General features: G+C 39.1%; 1 protein-coding gene across 2 annotated transcripts in view; it reads right to left on the bottom strand.

Moving 5' to 3' along the window:
* LOC139761178 (cannabinoid receptor 1-like) overlaps positions 1 to 15,270 on the bottom strand; it is a 371,834-nt gene that overhangs the window by 50,345 nt on the left and 306,219 nt on the right. For both annotated transcript variants that reach the window (XR_011715470.1, XM_071685166.1), the window contains exons 8-9: positions 13,874 to 14,034; positions 114 to 166 (exon numbers count right to left, since the gene is read on the bottom strand). Coding sequence is in view for 1 of the 2 variants with exons in the window: in XM_071685166.1 (XP_071541267.1) it covers positions 114 to 166; positions 13,874 to 14,034 (214 nt within the window). In the remaining variant the exon portion in view is untranslated. The remainder of the gene's footprint in view (positions 1 to 113; positions 167 to 13,873; positions 14,035 to 15,270) is intronic.

Genomic DNA, 15,270 nt, shown 5'->3' with positions numbered 1-15,270 from the left:
ATATATATATATATATATATATATATATATATATGGGAAGACAAAGAAAAAATAATGAGATAAAAGGTAGTTTGTCCCTTCATCTCGCAGCAGTAGTAGCTGTGGCTGTATACCTTCATAATTAGGGAGCTATCTCGGCAGCCTGGGCCTCTACACTTAGCTGAGCCTGCAGTAAGTAAAACGGGTCTCAATACATACAGATCTCACTAAGAAGATGTTTAGTATGGTACAAGATAAAAGTTATTATACTGGGAAAATGTATAGGTATGAAAACAAGATGTAAGAAATCAATGTGGGACAATAAACAGAAAGAAGAATACAGTATAGTAAAATCATAAATTAAAGGGAGTTTTAGAGATATAACAAGGTTGTCTCAATGAAAGTGGTTGGGTAAAATGTGTAAATAAGCTTAAAAAGAAATCATCCTCTGAAACACAATATGAAAACAATGACAAAAGGAGCAAAATTATGGCTCATAAAACATATACAGAAATATACATTTTTACAGACTAACTTCTATGTATATTTTGTAGAAATATCCTTTTGTTGCAATTATCATACAGAGTTTACTGAGGGAGTTTTCCTTCCTCATGTTTTAATTTCTTAAGCCAAACCAAAATCAAATACTGAAGCATAAAACTGTAAGTACTGCATGGATAAAGCTGTAAGGAGCATAGTATGAAATGGCCACAAAAGTTGAAGCAAAAGTGTCATTACTGCTACAAGATAAAGCACATTGCAGTAATCTGTCACAGAAGGCGTGGCACCACTACTGTACATCATCTATGCAACACCGTCTCCAGCCTGGCAACCAAAGAGTAGTGAATGTTTATTAATTCCTAATATCACTTTCTTTGTCTGCTGCACATTTTCTTGTTAATGAGATAGAATATACATTGTTTACACACAAGTTAGGGAAACATAATGCTTAAATGTTATTTACTTATTTGAGCCCACTTTACCTCTTTACAAAAGTGAAATAAACAATCAAAGATTACCAAAAAGCCTCAAGAGTATAAAATTAGTCTTAATGCATTTCATGTTAAGTCAGACCAGATAATCCATGATGGGTTTCGCTGGGCATAGAAGAGGGATCCCGATTCTATGATATTTGAATGCATCATACCCTCTGAGCTTCCGAAACTGTAAGTCAGTGTGAAATACTTGTATTAATGAAATACAAAACTGCTTCTAAGGAAAACACGTCACTCTAATTCAAATGAAATCAAGCATTTACTAACATATGGTATACAATCGTCAGATCCCTTTCTCTTCAATGGCTTATGGCAAATCAACTATTGATACCTGTAATGATAAAGATAATCATAACAATGGTAGTCCCATCAATGCTGTATAGCCTTAAGGCATGGACCTTACATAAAAATGTTAAGAAGATGGTGGATGTGATGGAAATCAAGTTTTTGAGGACAATATGTTGTATGGGGAGGGTTGATCAAATGAGAAATGATAAGGTAAGAGAGAGGTGTGGCAGTAAGAGGAGTATGTATGCAAGACCTGTACAGGGTGTGCTTAAAGGGTTTGGACATATGGAGAGGATGATATGTTAGAAAAGGAGGGAACAATGGAAAGGGGAAACCAAGGATGATAAGATGTAAAGACGATGATAAGAGTAAAAGACGCTTTGAAAGTTTGGAGCCAAAACATGCAAGAGGGTGTCAGGTGTGCATGGGGTAGAATGCACAAGAATGATGTGTATACGGGGTATAATGTGCTGCCAATGGGTTAAATCAGGGCATATGAAGTAGTTGCGGGAAACGGGAAACCACAGAAAGGTCAGTGGGGCCTGGTTCTGGATGGGGTTTCTGGTTACTCTGCATAGTACACAACACCTAAAGAGTACATGTGAGCAAATGAGACTATTTCTTCATCTGTTCCCGGTGCTACCTTGCTAATGTAGGAAATGATAAACATATCTTTTTTTCTATGTTGAAGGCTCCAGTCATGGAAAAAAGTCCACATCAAGGCCAGACCTTAATAAAAAGATAGGGAGAATTATGAAATGGAAAATAAAAGAAGACAAGGGAAAGTATTTACGAATTTTGGAGGAAGTGAAAACCTGTCTTTTGAAATGTGCCACGTCATAGCTATTGGGAAAGACACGAGAAGGTAGAGTTCCAAAGCTTCGACGTGTAGGGAAAGAAGCATGTAGCATCTACCAAAACAGCCCACCCTGATGTCCACACAATAATCATGTGGATGCAGCAGCTTCTTGAGTATTGCATGGTCTAGCTAGTGGTGTGGGCACACAAGAAGCCAGATCTCGTACGCAAAACCCAAATCCCAAATTAATACTGTTACTATTGGGAAAGTTAAAAGGAACGAGCGACTGAAGGTGATGGCGCTGAATGTGGATGGGATGACTAGGGAGAATAAAAGGAGGGAGATTGTGGAGAGGTGTAAAAGTTGTAGTGTGGATGTGCTAGGACTGGGGAAGCCTATATCCTTGGGCAAGGTGTGTGGAGTGCAAATGGAAATGATGAATGCAAGTTATGGGAGAGCATGGAAGGAGGTGCGGTATGGACGGGAATGAGAGAAAATTATCGGGGAAAAGGAAAAGAAGGATATGCAATCTACTACCACCAAGAGTATGGGAGGATGTCTTCCACTACACAAGAAAATCCTGGGATAGGTACAGAAATAGCTTCTGGGATGTGGGAAGATGTTCTCTCGGAAGGAAGTGGTCTCTGTGCACAGTGCAAATATGGCGGTCCAAAGTAAACTTGAGTTACACATGGTAAGGACAGAAGAGGTAGTTGTGGGGGCAGTCTCCTAAATGAGTAGAAAGGTGATACTGCAAATGCTGTTGACGGGATTGTGAAATATGCATGGGTATGTGTATCTCCGCCTGTGAATGTGAAGACTGTATGAGGTAAGTATGAAAGGAAGCTTTTCTGGAGGAATTAGAATGACTGTATAAATGGTTTTGAGAATGACAGACATGTGGTCGTATTGGAAGGTATGAGCATGAAAGTTGGGATGTAATGGAATTGGTGAGATAGTTGGTAAATGGGGAGTGCCTGAAATAAATGAGAACAGAAGCTATCTTGTGGATATTTTATGCTGAGAGGGGTTTATTCCTTGCAAACCCCGTTTTTCAGCACAAGATGATCCGCAGATATGCATAGATAATGAATGATAGAGAGAGCAAAAGGCTTTGACTGACTAAGTGGCAGTGGATGAAAGATTTAGAAAGGATGTGTTCGATGCTGGAATCATTTCTTTGGAGACTCTTGATTCATTTAGCAATTCTTGTGGTGAGGAGGGTCAGGGAGAAGTGGAGTCATGGTGTAAGGAAGGATGGAGAGGTAAAAGTGTTGGCAAGCGAGAAAATGAATCAGGAAAAATACAGGGATGAGTATGAAAGGAAGGTAACTGAAAGCTTTCATGGAAGTGCAGTGAATGTAGGAATGCAGTCATGCGTGAATGAGGTTTAAAATAAGAAATACTAGTAAAGGTTGTAGAATCAGTAGTTGGATACAAGGTCCTGAGATACAGAAGAGATTAGAAATGCTGTGGAAGAGAAGAAATAGACATATGGTAGATTGCTCAATAGGAATGTACCAGTGGAAGTTCAGCACAGGAGGGAAGAATACAAAATATGTAAGCAGAATCTTAAGAAGCTGATAGAGGAAAGCAAAAAATGAGATGAAGATGTTGGAAGAAAGGTTAGTGAAAAGTTTTGGGATAATAAGAAACTAAGAAACTATACTGGAAGGAGGTGAAAAAGGAAAGAGGTGGATGTAAGAGTGGAAATGTTGATGTGAGAAGTAAGGAAGGGAAATTGCTGGCTGAAACAAAAGGAGGAAGTGAAAGGAAAATGGAAAGAGTATTTTGAAGAACTGATGAATGTGGGTGAAGGGGAGGGAGCAGTGGTTCCATGCATGGGTATGGAGGAGGGAAGGAAGAGGATACAAGTGCAGGGGCATATAGGAAAGAGGGAGGTAAGAAGGGCAATAATGAGGCTAAAGGTAGGAAAGGCACTTGAAGTGGATGGGATTATGGCTGAAATGCTGAAGTATGGAGGATAAAGTGTGAGAGAGGATACATATCATATGTAATTTAGCATGGAAAGAGAAGGTTGTGTCTGAGGATTGGGTGAAGGCTATTATTATTCCTTTATTCAAGGAAAAGGTGTGAGGGATGTATATAGCAATTATAGGGGAATAAGTCTTAAATATACCAGGAAAGGTGTATGCAAGAATATTAACTGACAGAGTGATGGAAGAGGCTGAAAGCAGAATAAGTGGAGAGCAAGGGGGTTTTAGGAAAGGTAAGGGATCTGTGGATCAGATTTTTGTACTAAAGATGACTTTAGAAAAGTATTTAGCAAAAGGCAAGAAGTTATATGCAGCTTTTATGGATCTAGAGGAAACATATGACAGAGCCGAGTGGAATGCTTTGTGGGAGTGTTAAGGATATATGGTATTGGGGGATAACTGCTGGATGGTGTAAGCCTTTTATTGAGGAGCAACTGCATGTGTAACAGTGGATGGAGAGCTGAGTGAAAGTTCTGGGATACATGTAGGAGTGAAGCAGGGGTGTGTGATGTCACCATGGCTTTTTATTATATATATGGATGGAGTGATAGGAGAGATGAAAGCAAAACTAGGGAAAAGGGGTGCAGAGATGGAGTGTGGTGTTGAGATATGGTGACTAGTTTGCAGATGATACTGTGTTGTTTGCAGAGAGTAAAGAGGAGCTGCAAGTGTGTTTTATAATGTGTGTAAGCAGAGGAGATTGAATGCAAATGCAAGCAAAAGTAAAGTAATGATGTTTTAAATTTGAAAGGAAACAGAGTGAAAGTATAGATTTTGTAAAACCATATAGAGTGAAAGAAGAAAATCTACTAAACTGTGCAATGGATATGAGGGTGGGGAGAAGACTGGAACAAGTAAGGGAATTTAAGTGAGAGCAGTCTTGGGTCAGTGTGGTGATATGGAAGGAGAGATAAAGGAGAGAGCAGTACAGGGCAGAAGAGTCATTGGGTCCCTTAATAGAATAATGAAGGGTAGAGGTGTAAGCATGGAAATGAAAAGAGGATTAAGAGACAGCACAGTTCTCCCAACCCTGATTTATGCAGCCAAAATATGCACGTGGAATGAGGTGCAGAATCCAGGCTGTGGAAATGAGCTCTTTGAGAAGAGCATGAGGTGTGACTAGATGGAATGAAGAAAGAAATGAAAGGGTGTATAAGAATGAAAGGGAAAGAATTGTGGAGTGGTAGAATGGGTGAAACATAATACTTTGAGGTGGTATCGGCATGTGGCAAGAATACAAGACTGGAGTTTACAAGGAGAGTGTATGATAGTACAATTAAAGGGGTTGGTGTGAGTGGAAGACCACCTGTGACATATGCAAATAGGGTGGAGAAATACTGGAGGGAGAGAAACAGAGAAAGAATGAGTGGAATGGCGTATGCGAGGAAGGTATGTAAGGACAGGAATAATGGGATGGGCGTCAGAGATGAAGATACATAGAAAAAGAACCAACATTGTGGTGTTGGCGCAATGGGGTCAAATTTGGAAGTCAGCCTGGGACAATCTATAAGTTGGACAGCTTTTGCCTCATCTCTGTCAAGTAAGGATGCAGAGCTAGAACCACCCCAAATGTGAGAGCAGTACTCCATATAAGGATGAATCAATCCCTTGCATAAACGAAGCAACTATTCAGAGGAAAAGAAGTTTCGATATCTAAACAGGACATCCAGTTTCTTAGAGGCAGACTTATTTATTCCTGTACTGTATAGTATCTAAGTTCTTTTTTAGTTGAAGGCTCCAATCATAGACAGAAGTCCACATCAAGGCAAAGCCTAAATTGAAATAGAGAGAATTATGAAATGGAAAAAAGGAAAGACAAAGGGAAACATCTATGAATTTTGGAGGAAGTAAAAAACCTGTCTTTTGAAATGTGCCAGGTCATAGCATATTTTCTTTTATACCTTTAATTTGTTGCCATGTGTGGATTATCATATATCTTTCTCTTCCTTCTAGGCTATATATTTGTAGTTCTTTAAGCCTTTTGTGGTAGTCTTTATGGTCCATCCCATCAACTTTGCTGGTGAAGTGCTTCTGAATTCTCTCCAATATACCTATTTCTAACGGTTTCATTGGTGACATTATAACACAGCAGTATTCAGTTCTGCTTCTTTTATTTTTTCCATACTTGACCGCTGTTTTCCATGTTAGTGGAGTAGCCACAGGAACAGAGGAAGAAAGGCCACATCTGCTCACATCCAATCTCTAGCTGTCATGTGTAATGCACCGAAACACAATTCCCTATCCACAACCAGACCCCACAGACCTTTCCATGGTTTATACCAGAAGCAGACTAACCCCAGTATGCCACATCATTACAATTCACTCTATCCTGTGCACATCTTTCTCCCTCCTTGATTTTCAGGCCCTTATCGCTCAGACTTTTTCACTCCATCCTTCTGTCCCCAATTTGGTCTCCTTGTTCTCAAGGAATGATCATGTATCATTTCCCATCATCCTAGTATGCTTCCTGACATGCTGATATAGGAAATTTTCCAAGATACACTAAAAACTTGTCTCCATGACACCCTACCACCATGAGAATCCAAATTCCCCCTATCTATCTCCTTTACCATCTCTAAGAGGTGAGTGTTTCACCACTTTATGTACCATCCTGATTGTTCCCTCACTATTATCATCATATATTTGTTCTGGATCATTTTAATTCTTTAAAGGATTACCAATAGCACCATTATGCTTTCTTCCTTACAGTTCCTGTTTCCAATATGTATTAAGAGAATAGATCATCTACTATTACTTGAAACTTTAGGCTCCCATTTATTAAAAAATGGTTAATCCTCCCCACCCCTGTACCTTCTCTTTCCTTTCTTGCTATTATGTACCCTTCTGAACAGAAGATGAGAGCTTACATTTTTGCTAAGCCTAGTTTCCATGACTCGTGATATCAGGTGCTCTTTTATGCAGTCCTTGAATTCCATCTCTTTATCAATAACTATCAATTCAACAACATTTACATAAATTACTGTCAGTCTGACATTACCATCTTCTACTATTCCTGCCCTCTTGCAGTTCCAGCAGGGATGCTCCAACCTTTTGCCACATGTGGTGTCTCAAGTTTATTGTCTTCTGACTGTACTCTGCTTTTTTCCGTCTCTTCCTTGGATTTGTTACATTTATCTAATATACCAATGGATTCCATCATGCTTTTAAGATTTTCAGCTTTTCTAAGTATTTCCTAACTTGATAACCATAACTGGTTGTCTCCTTACCTTTTTGTTATAACCAGTGATTCTTCTCCTTTCCTCTACCATGGAAATTACATCTGATGGTCCAGCAATCTTTTAATATGTATTTCTCCCCTTTTTCCTTATCTGACATATGATTTCCTTCCAAGCCAAATATAATTAGTGATTTATATTCATCAACATTTTACTTTACTGATCTTTCTAATTTTGGTACTACCCACCTTCCAGCTAGATCTCTCAGTCGTAAGTGTCAACCTCTGTGTCAAACTTTCTCTATAATCTCTCTTTTAGCTAGTAAGAACTGGTCCTGTATTCTATGTACTTTTCTAAACCTATCAACTAGCCCAAATACTTCCTCGACTGTTTCATCTCTAACAGGGTATAACATTCTTTTGACCTCTTCACTTACCTCCTTGTGTATCTCTATTGGAGTCATACTCTTTATCACTCCTTGTGTTCTGTTGATCTGCTGTCAAGATTGCTCCTACTGAACCTCCCTTCCCTCAACTGTCATCATTTTCTATGTGTGTTTTGTTCCTTTTCTCTACCTGAACAACTGTTAATATTGATTTAACAGATTATGTATGTGGTTTTGTCCTTTCCTCTATCTGAACAGCTGCCAGTATTGCTCCAGCAATTCCCTGCCTAATATTGTCAATAGATTTTCTGTGTTTTTGCCCAATCCTCTGATTGCACAGCCTCTAGTACATCCAGAGAAGACACATTAGACTTTGTCAGCTTTCTAATTGTTCCAGCTTCTTTCCTCTGCTTTTGTATCTCCTGAATCTCCTCCACCAAAGTATATCTCTGTTCCTCTCTCTCGTCTCATGACTCCCATCACGATCCTTGAAATGCTTTCTCAGTTTTCTTAACTCTAGCTCTGGTTGTGTTATCCTCGTCTTGCTCCTTCGCAAGTTCCCATGACATCCCTAGACATTTGTCCTCTGGTGTTTTCATGTCTAATCTCTTCTTTTCTGTCATCTATAGGCTCCTCTTTGAAGACCTGGTTTTGACTGACTAGTCTGATAAAATGTAAATAACTTACAGGTTTGGTAAAATGTATAAATAACTTATGTGTTTGGTTAAATGTGTTTACAGCTTATGTGGTTAATAATAAATGTAAACACACAGTCCAAGTTTAAGAAGAAATACACTAAGCATTCCCCCGCATGTATGAAGAAGCCTTCTGAGTAAATATCCTCCCCATATGGTCAATGTCTCATATGTATAATCCCTCTTTGTAAACTCTTCATGCTTATTCATCATTCCACCACTTATGCAGCCCTGAACCATCCAACAGCCAACATAGTTAAAAAGTTCCTCTGTGTATTGACCATACCTCTTTCTCTAAACTACATCTTATGTGCACCAAACCCCTATGGAAATACCATCCATCAATTTGTACATACACACAAAATCCCTCTACATACTCCATTTACCAGTGCATACATCACATTATTGCTACATGCACATGGAACTCTGTGGTGTAGCGTTTATATTGTTGACCATCATGCATGCACAGGCCACCTGGGATGAAAACTGCATAGGTTCTAATACTGGATGTGGCAGCTAGTCCACAGTCCAACTAGATGTTTATCCTCCCCTTGGGGCTAGTTAATAAAATGGGTACCTGACAAAGGCTAGGTATGTGTGTGTGTGTGTGTACATATGCATACATAGGAGTAAAGACACGGTACATATATACAAAGTTAAGAGGCAGCGCAACACAAGTGTAAAACTCACTGTAACAAACAGTTTGTAATCACAAACAATAATTACATCTAAAGGTCTTTCAGAAACACCTAACACCTCAAACTTTGCATGAACACCTGCCAACTGTGCATACATCATACCCCTACAAAAGTAAAAGGCATCTATGCTTAATCAAATGCCTGCATGAACACCAGCCACCTATGCATATATCAAACCAATGGAGAAATACAAACCACCTGTACATATTTCAACCTTTGCATGAACACCAGGCACTTGCACATAGGTGAGACCACTGAAGAAACACAAGCCATCAGTGCATACATCAATCTTTACATGAGCACTTGCTGTCCTAGGTAGTACGCTGCTGAGAGGAGCTGCCTAGGGTAGTAATACTGTCCCCATTCAGGAGCATTAAAGTGGTGCATGGAACCATCTTACACCCTCCATGTCAGGACCGCAGATCTTACTTTCGGTTCCATCAAAAAGGGACTACCAGGGTACTGCTGTCATCTTTTTCAAAAATGTGCCATATATTAGCTCAAATCTCACTTACTTTCTTCTCATAAGCTCTCATGCCATCTCTTGTCTGCACAATCTTTTTTAAATGTTATCATGGTAGAGTCCCACAAACTTATGGCCCCTAGTACCTGGCATCATAAGGTGCTAAGAATCTCCAGTATTCCACCTGACTCTACTGCCAAAGAGGAGGGCTCAGAAAACAGTACTGGCTCCTCCCATGACCTTCTCCTCTCTGATAGACCTGTCTCTCATTCTAATCACTACAACAACATTCATGTTCATTTCCATGAACCTCTTTTGCTGAACACCATCTGTCTAGTATCTCCAAATATCTTAGTTCCTTTTGAGACTCAATTGTCTAATGATGTTCTCATTAGCCTCTTTCTCATACCTAATCTCCACTCATATACTGGTTCAAAGGTGGTGTCTGTGCTTATTTGCTACATCAATATACCTATGGCATTCCTTGAGAACTGTGAGTTATCAAACTCTGAATTTTTTGGCTCAAGGTCTGTCTCCAAGCTACCAGTATTTTCTTTCTTAGTCTATTTGAACTCCTTCCATGAGGCCATGACATCCTCTCACCCATAAGCTGAATCCTCTTCCAAGGAGATTTCACTGTTCACCATATGGAATAGATGAATTCCTCCCATATGGATTGTTGGGAGATAGAAGCCCTCATGATCTCCATTCTCAATGATCTAGAGCAAACTATCATCCATCCCAACCACAATGCTGACCACTGTGACCACTCTCTAGATAGGTTTTTCACCTCGAATCCCTCATGCTGTAACTAAACAATCTCACCCCCACTTGGTTCATTTGATTACACTTTCATAAAGATATCTATTCTAAGGGCACCTTCCCCTTCTAAACAAATACTGGTATCTCAACAACAAAGCTAAGTGGAATACCTTATGAAAAATCTTTTCTGACTTTCCTTCAGTAGATTACTTTCTCTTATGGGATGCTTCTGTCTCTGCCAAATACATAGCAGAGGTTATTGTTGAGGGAATGAAAGCATTTATCCCCTCTTTCTCCATGATGATCACTTCTCTCAAAATGAGATTCAAGAATTCCTGTCCTGTGGTCATTTAGGCAAAGGATCAGGGATACTGGGCTTAGAAAATCTCTTTTCTCCCCCATCTCCAATATGCATTTATGTTATCAATGTCTACACTCACTGCAAGTATATTATCCATGAGGCAAAGCATTCCTTTATTCAAAAGAAGTGCAGTAAGCTTTCCTCTTCATCCAATGATCAATCATTCTGGTGTTTAGCTAAAGGCATTGCTAAAAACTTCTGTCACTCTACCACTACTTCACTTTTCCATTCTGATGGTACTATAGCTGTTGATTCTCATTTCTCCTACCTTTACCTTGGATGACTCTAATATTTCTTCATTCTCTGATGCTCCTTTTACTATATGAAAAGTGCTTCTTCCTCTGGACACAAGCGAGGCTTGTGGACCTGATGGGATCCATCTCTGTGTACTGAAAGAGTAAGCCTCCGAACTTGCACTTATACTTGCTCATCTGTTCTTTTCTGTTAAAAAACCAGAACTTTTCCTTTTTCTTGGCAGCATGCATTGGTATACCATATCTCTAAGAAGGGTGACTGCTCCAACTCCTCTGACCACTGTCCTGTTGCTGTGATGTCTACTATTCCCAAAGTCAATGAATCTCTCCTGAGCTCCAATATCCTCAGACATCTTGAATCTCAGTCTTCTCTCTGAACACTAGTATGGCTTCCGTAAGGCAAGATCCACTGGTGATATTCTTTCCTATCTTACTAGGAGGTAGAGCTGTAAACTGGCAGTACTGCAAAATTATTCAGAGATCTTAACTTACTAGCAGAGTGGTCAGACAGATGGCAAATGAAGTTTAATGTAGACAGGGGTAAAGTTATGCACTTTGGAGACAATAATATATATCATGACTACAAACTATTTGGAAACTTTCTAACTAATGCAAATGAAAAAAAGGGCTTGGATTTGTTGTTAGCAACAATCTGAAGTACACTAAACAGTGTCAAGCAGCAAGTAAAAAGGCAACCAAATGTTAAGTTTCATAGCCAGGAACACAGATGACAAGAGACCAGAAACAATTCTCACACTTTATAATTCTCTAGTAAAACCAAACCTTGAATATGCAGTCCAGTTTTGGTCTATAAACTATAAAAAGATGAAGAAAAATTAGAGCAAGTGCAAAGACACAACAAAATTGATCCCCATCCCTTAGAAATCTGGCATACAAAGAAAAGGGCATACAAAGAGAAGGGCATATGAAGAGAAGCTCAAACAATAGGATCTCTTCTTTAAAAAATGTAGACTTCATGGCAACTTAATCCAAGTGTTAGAAATTTTGAACAAGTTTGATAAAGTAAATCATGTACATCTATTCAAAATACAAGAAAATACAGTTACCAGGACAAATGGAATAAAACTCTAAAGCTAAAAGATGTAGTGTGGATGAGGGGAAAAGCTTCTTTTCCCACAGGTGTGTTAAGGACTGGAATGAGTTACCATCAGACGTAGTAAATGCTATGACTATAGAAATACCTTCAAAAGTCATTTAAACAAATACTTTATAAATTCAGGTATACTGATAAAAACACCAGAAATAAACCGTATAAATCACAGCAGTAATGGGGACACTAGAAGGCTAATGTGCAGCAGGGAGTTGGTGATAACTTAAACTGCTGAGCAGAATTACATTTTCTTATCAAGTTAAACTTTTAATTTTTTACCAGACAACCCAGTTGTGGGCCAATCGGGCCTCCTGTTGTCTTGTCTTTCTTATGAAAACTCATGTAATGCCTAGTCATCATCCCAGAAAGACTTTTGGGAATCCTGTGAAGCTGCCCTCAATATATACAAAACTTTTGACATGGTGTAGCTTCAGGGTCTCATCCCTTCGCTCCCTTTACTGGCTTCCCTTCCCTCACTTTGCTCCTTCATGTCTAGCTTCCTCTGTGGTTGTTGATAAATCAGTCTCTTCCCCTTTTTCCACCACAGTGTTGTCTCTCAAGGTTCTGTCCTGTCTTCTTTACTTTTTCTTCTTTTTTCGACAATTTCCTTTCTTCTACAAACATCCAAATGCACTCACATGCTGATGACTCAACACTGCTTACCTCCTCATCCTTCAAATTCTCTTCTTCTCTCACTCGATCTGCATCTTGTCCCGATGCAACTTCCTCACTGAACAAAGAATTGGACAGGATGTCTCATTGGTAAAGTCGAAATCTGGTTAAGTTTAGTGCCTCTAAGACCCAGTTTCTGCCCATCTCTCAAATGAAAATTCCTCTAAACTTTAATTGATCTGTATTTCCACTTCAACTCAATTAATGTACCTGGTATTATTGTAACATCCACACTATCTTGGAAACTTTACTTTACGGAAATAGCTAAGTCTGCCTCAAAGAAACTAGGAATCCTCATCAGATGTAGAAATTTCTTTCCTTTCAAACAGTTACTCTGTTTATACAAAGGACTGATTTGTCCTTGTATGGAGTGTTGCTCTCACATCCAGGGTGGTCCTAACTCTGAGTCTTTCCTTGAAAGAGCTGAGTTGAAAGCAGTCCTTCTCAACTCTCCTGGGCTAACTTCAAAACTTGACTAACTTACCCTATGCTGCAATGTTGATTCACTTACCTTCTTCCATGGATATTACTTTGTTTTTTGATCTCATGATGTGGCTGCCTATGTGCCCCCACCATTAGCTAGACCAAGCAATATTTGGTAAGCTGTTGTGTCACATGATTATTATGTGGCCATTAGTAACTCAAGAGTAGGCTATTCTGATATCTGTTTCTTTCCCTACACTTTGAAGCTTTGAAACTCTCCCCTCTTGTGTATTTCCCAATAACTATGACCTGGTACTTTTTATAAGACAGGTTTTTCACATCCTCGAAAATTCATAAATACTTTGTCTTGTCTCTTCTTTTTCCATTTCATTAACCTCTTTATGCTTCAATTAAGGTCTGGCCTTGATGTGGACTTTTCATGACTGGAGCCTCCAACTTTCAAAAAAAAAGTCACTTGTGCATACATCAAACCCTTGCATTAAGTATCATCCACCTTCGTGTAAATCAACCTTTGGACAAACACCAGTTATCTGTACATACAGCAAACTTGGGATGAATTTGTGCATGTATCAACCTTTATGAGAATACCAGCCACCTGTGAGTACATCAAAGCTCTGCATGAACACTAGCCACTGGTGCAAACATCAGAAATTTTTGAAATGCATGACACCTATGTATACATCAAATCCTTGAAGGAACATTAACTAACTGTGCATCATCAAACCTTGGCATGAACCTCAGCCACCTATGTGCAGGGTAATCCTTGCATATATACAAAAGGTATGTACACTGACCACTGGTGTTGTGAGAGGCATGTGAGGAGGACCTGGCAGAGCCATTGATAAGGACCCGACGAGGAGACTCCTGCAAGCGCTGAGGACACAAGTAAGTCATCAGTTTCCTCAGGTGACGGTTACCATGACGTTGATGCCGGCGGAACAACACATACATGTACCTGGAGTGAGAAGTAGGGAGAAATAAGAAAATTCCTAAAGCCAACTAAATCTTTTAGAGATTTGTGTAAGTATCTTTGAAAGGAGAGGCAAGTAAATATCCTTGAATTAAGTCTTTGAAGCCTTTTTATGTGCATCTTGTGGTGCTGTGACACTCAGTTATCCATGAAATTTTAGTCATAGACAAAAATGCTTATCTTCTAATGTACTTCAAAATAAGCCTTGAAAATATCTACATATATTAGCTATGATATAAAAGTAATGAATTTGTATACAAGAATCATATTCCCTTTAAAAAATGCTCTTCTATCTTTTTTTTTAATGTACTCATCCACTCTTAATCCTCTTACCTACGTTATCTTTTATTTTCCAGATCCCTTATTTGCTTAGTCCCTTTCCCTATCTTATATTCCTTTTTTCTGTCATACTAGTGATCTTTCTAATCCTCTTGATTCTTAAATTTTACCACATCTCTTGTTTGTCTTTTGTATTTCTTGAATGGGTTTCTTCCACTTTCTTTATCTCATCTCTCTTGCTTTCTCTCACATCACACATTCTTATCATCTCTCAATCTTGTCCTGTCTTAATATCCTGTTCCCTCATGTTCTCTGTCATCTTAATCTGCATTCCACTCACTCTGCTCCCTCTAATTTGTTTCTCCACTTTCTCATTAATACTTTACCTTCTCAGTCTCTTGATCCCTCATCCTACTACTTGCACCCACTCCCCTTCTCTACTGATCCCTCTCCTCCTCCAGTTCCTTCCCACCATCTTGCTCCCATCCACTTTCCTAGCTCCACATCACTCTCACTACAATATCTTTTTCAGGAATATTTCATAAAAAACTAAAGCTAACAAAAGCGAAAATCTGTGAAGTCCTGAAATATTTATATCAAATTAACCCAAAACATACCAGATGACCTAACCTAACTTAACCAAGCCCTAGGAAATAAAAATAATATTTGTTCATTTGTTTTTGTAAAACCTGTGTATTTGATATGTGAATATGTAAATAATATGTGTAAAATATACACCCCTGGGGATAGGGGAGAAAGAAAACTTACCAAGCATCCCTCATGTGTCATAGAAGGTGACTGAAGGGGACAGGAGCAGGGGGCTGGAAACCTTCCCCTCCTTGTATTATGACTGTCTAAGAGAGGAAACAAAAGAAAGAGTCATGCGGGCAGAGCTCATCCGCCTCAAAGGCTCAGACTGGGGTGTCGAAATGTGTGTGGATG

This window comes from Panulirus ornatus, chromosome 3 (assembly GCF_036320965.1).
Source record: "Panulirus ornatus isolate Po-2019 chromosome 3, ASM3632096v1, whole genome shotgun sequence".
In the NCBI taxonomy this organism is placed as follows: domain Eukaryota; kingdom Metazoa; phylum Arthropoda; class Malacostraca; order Decapoda; family Palinuridae; genus Panulirus; species Panulirus ornatus.
Note: the sequence above shows the minus strand (reverse complement) of the source record. Positions and strands in the feature narration are given on the sequence as shown.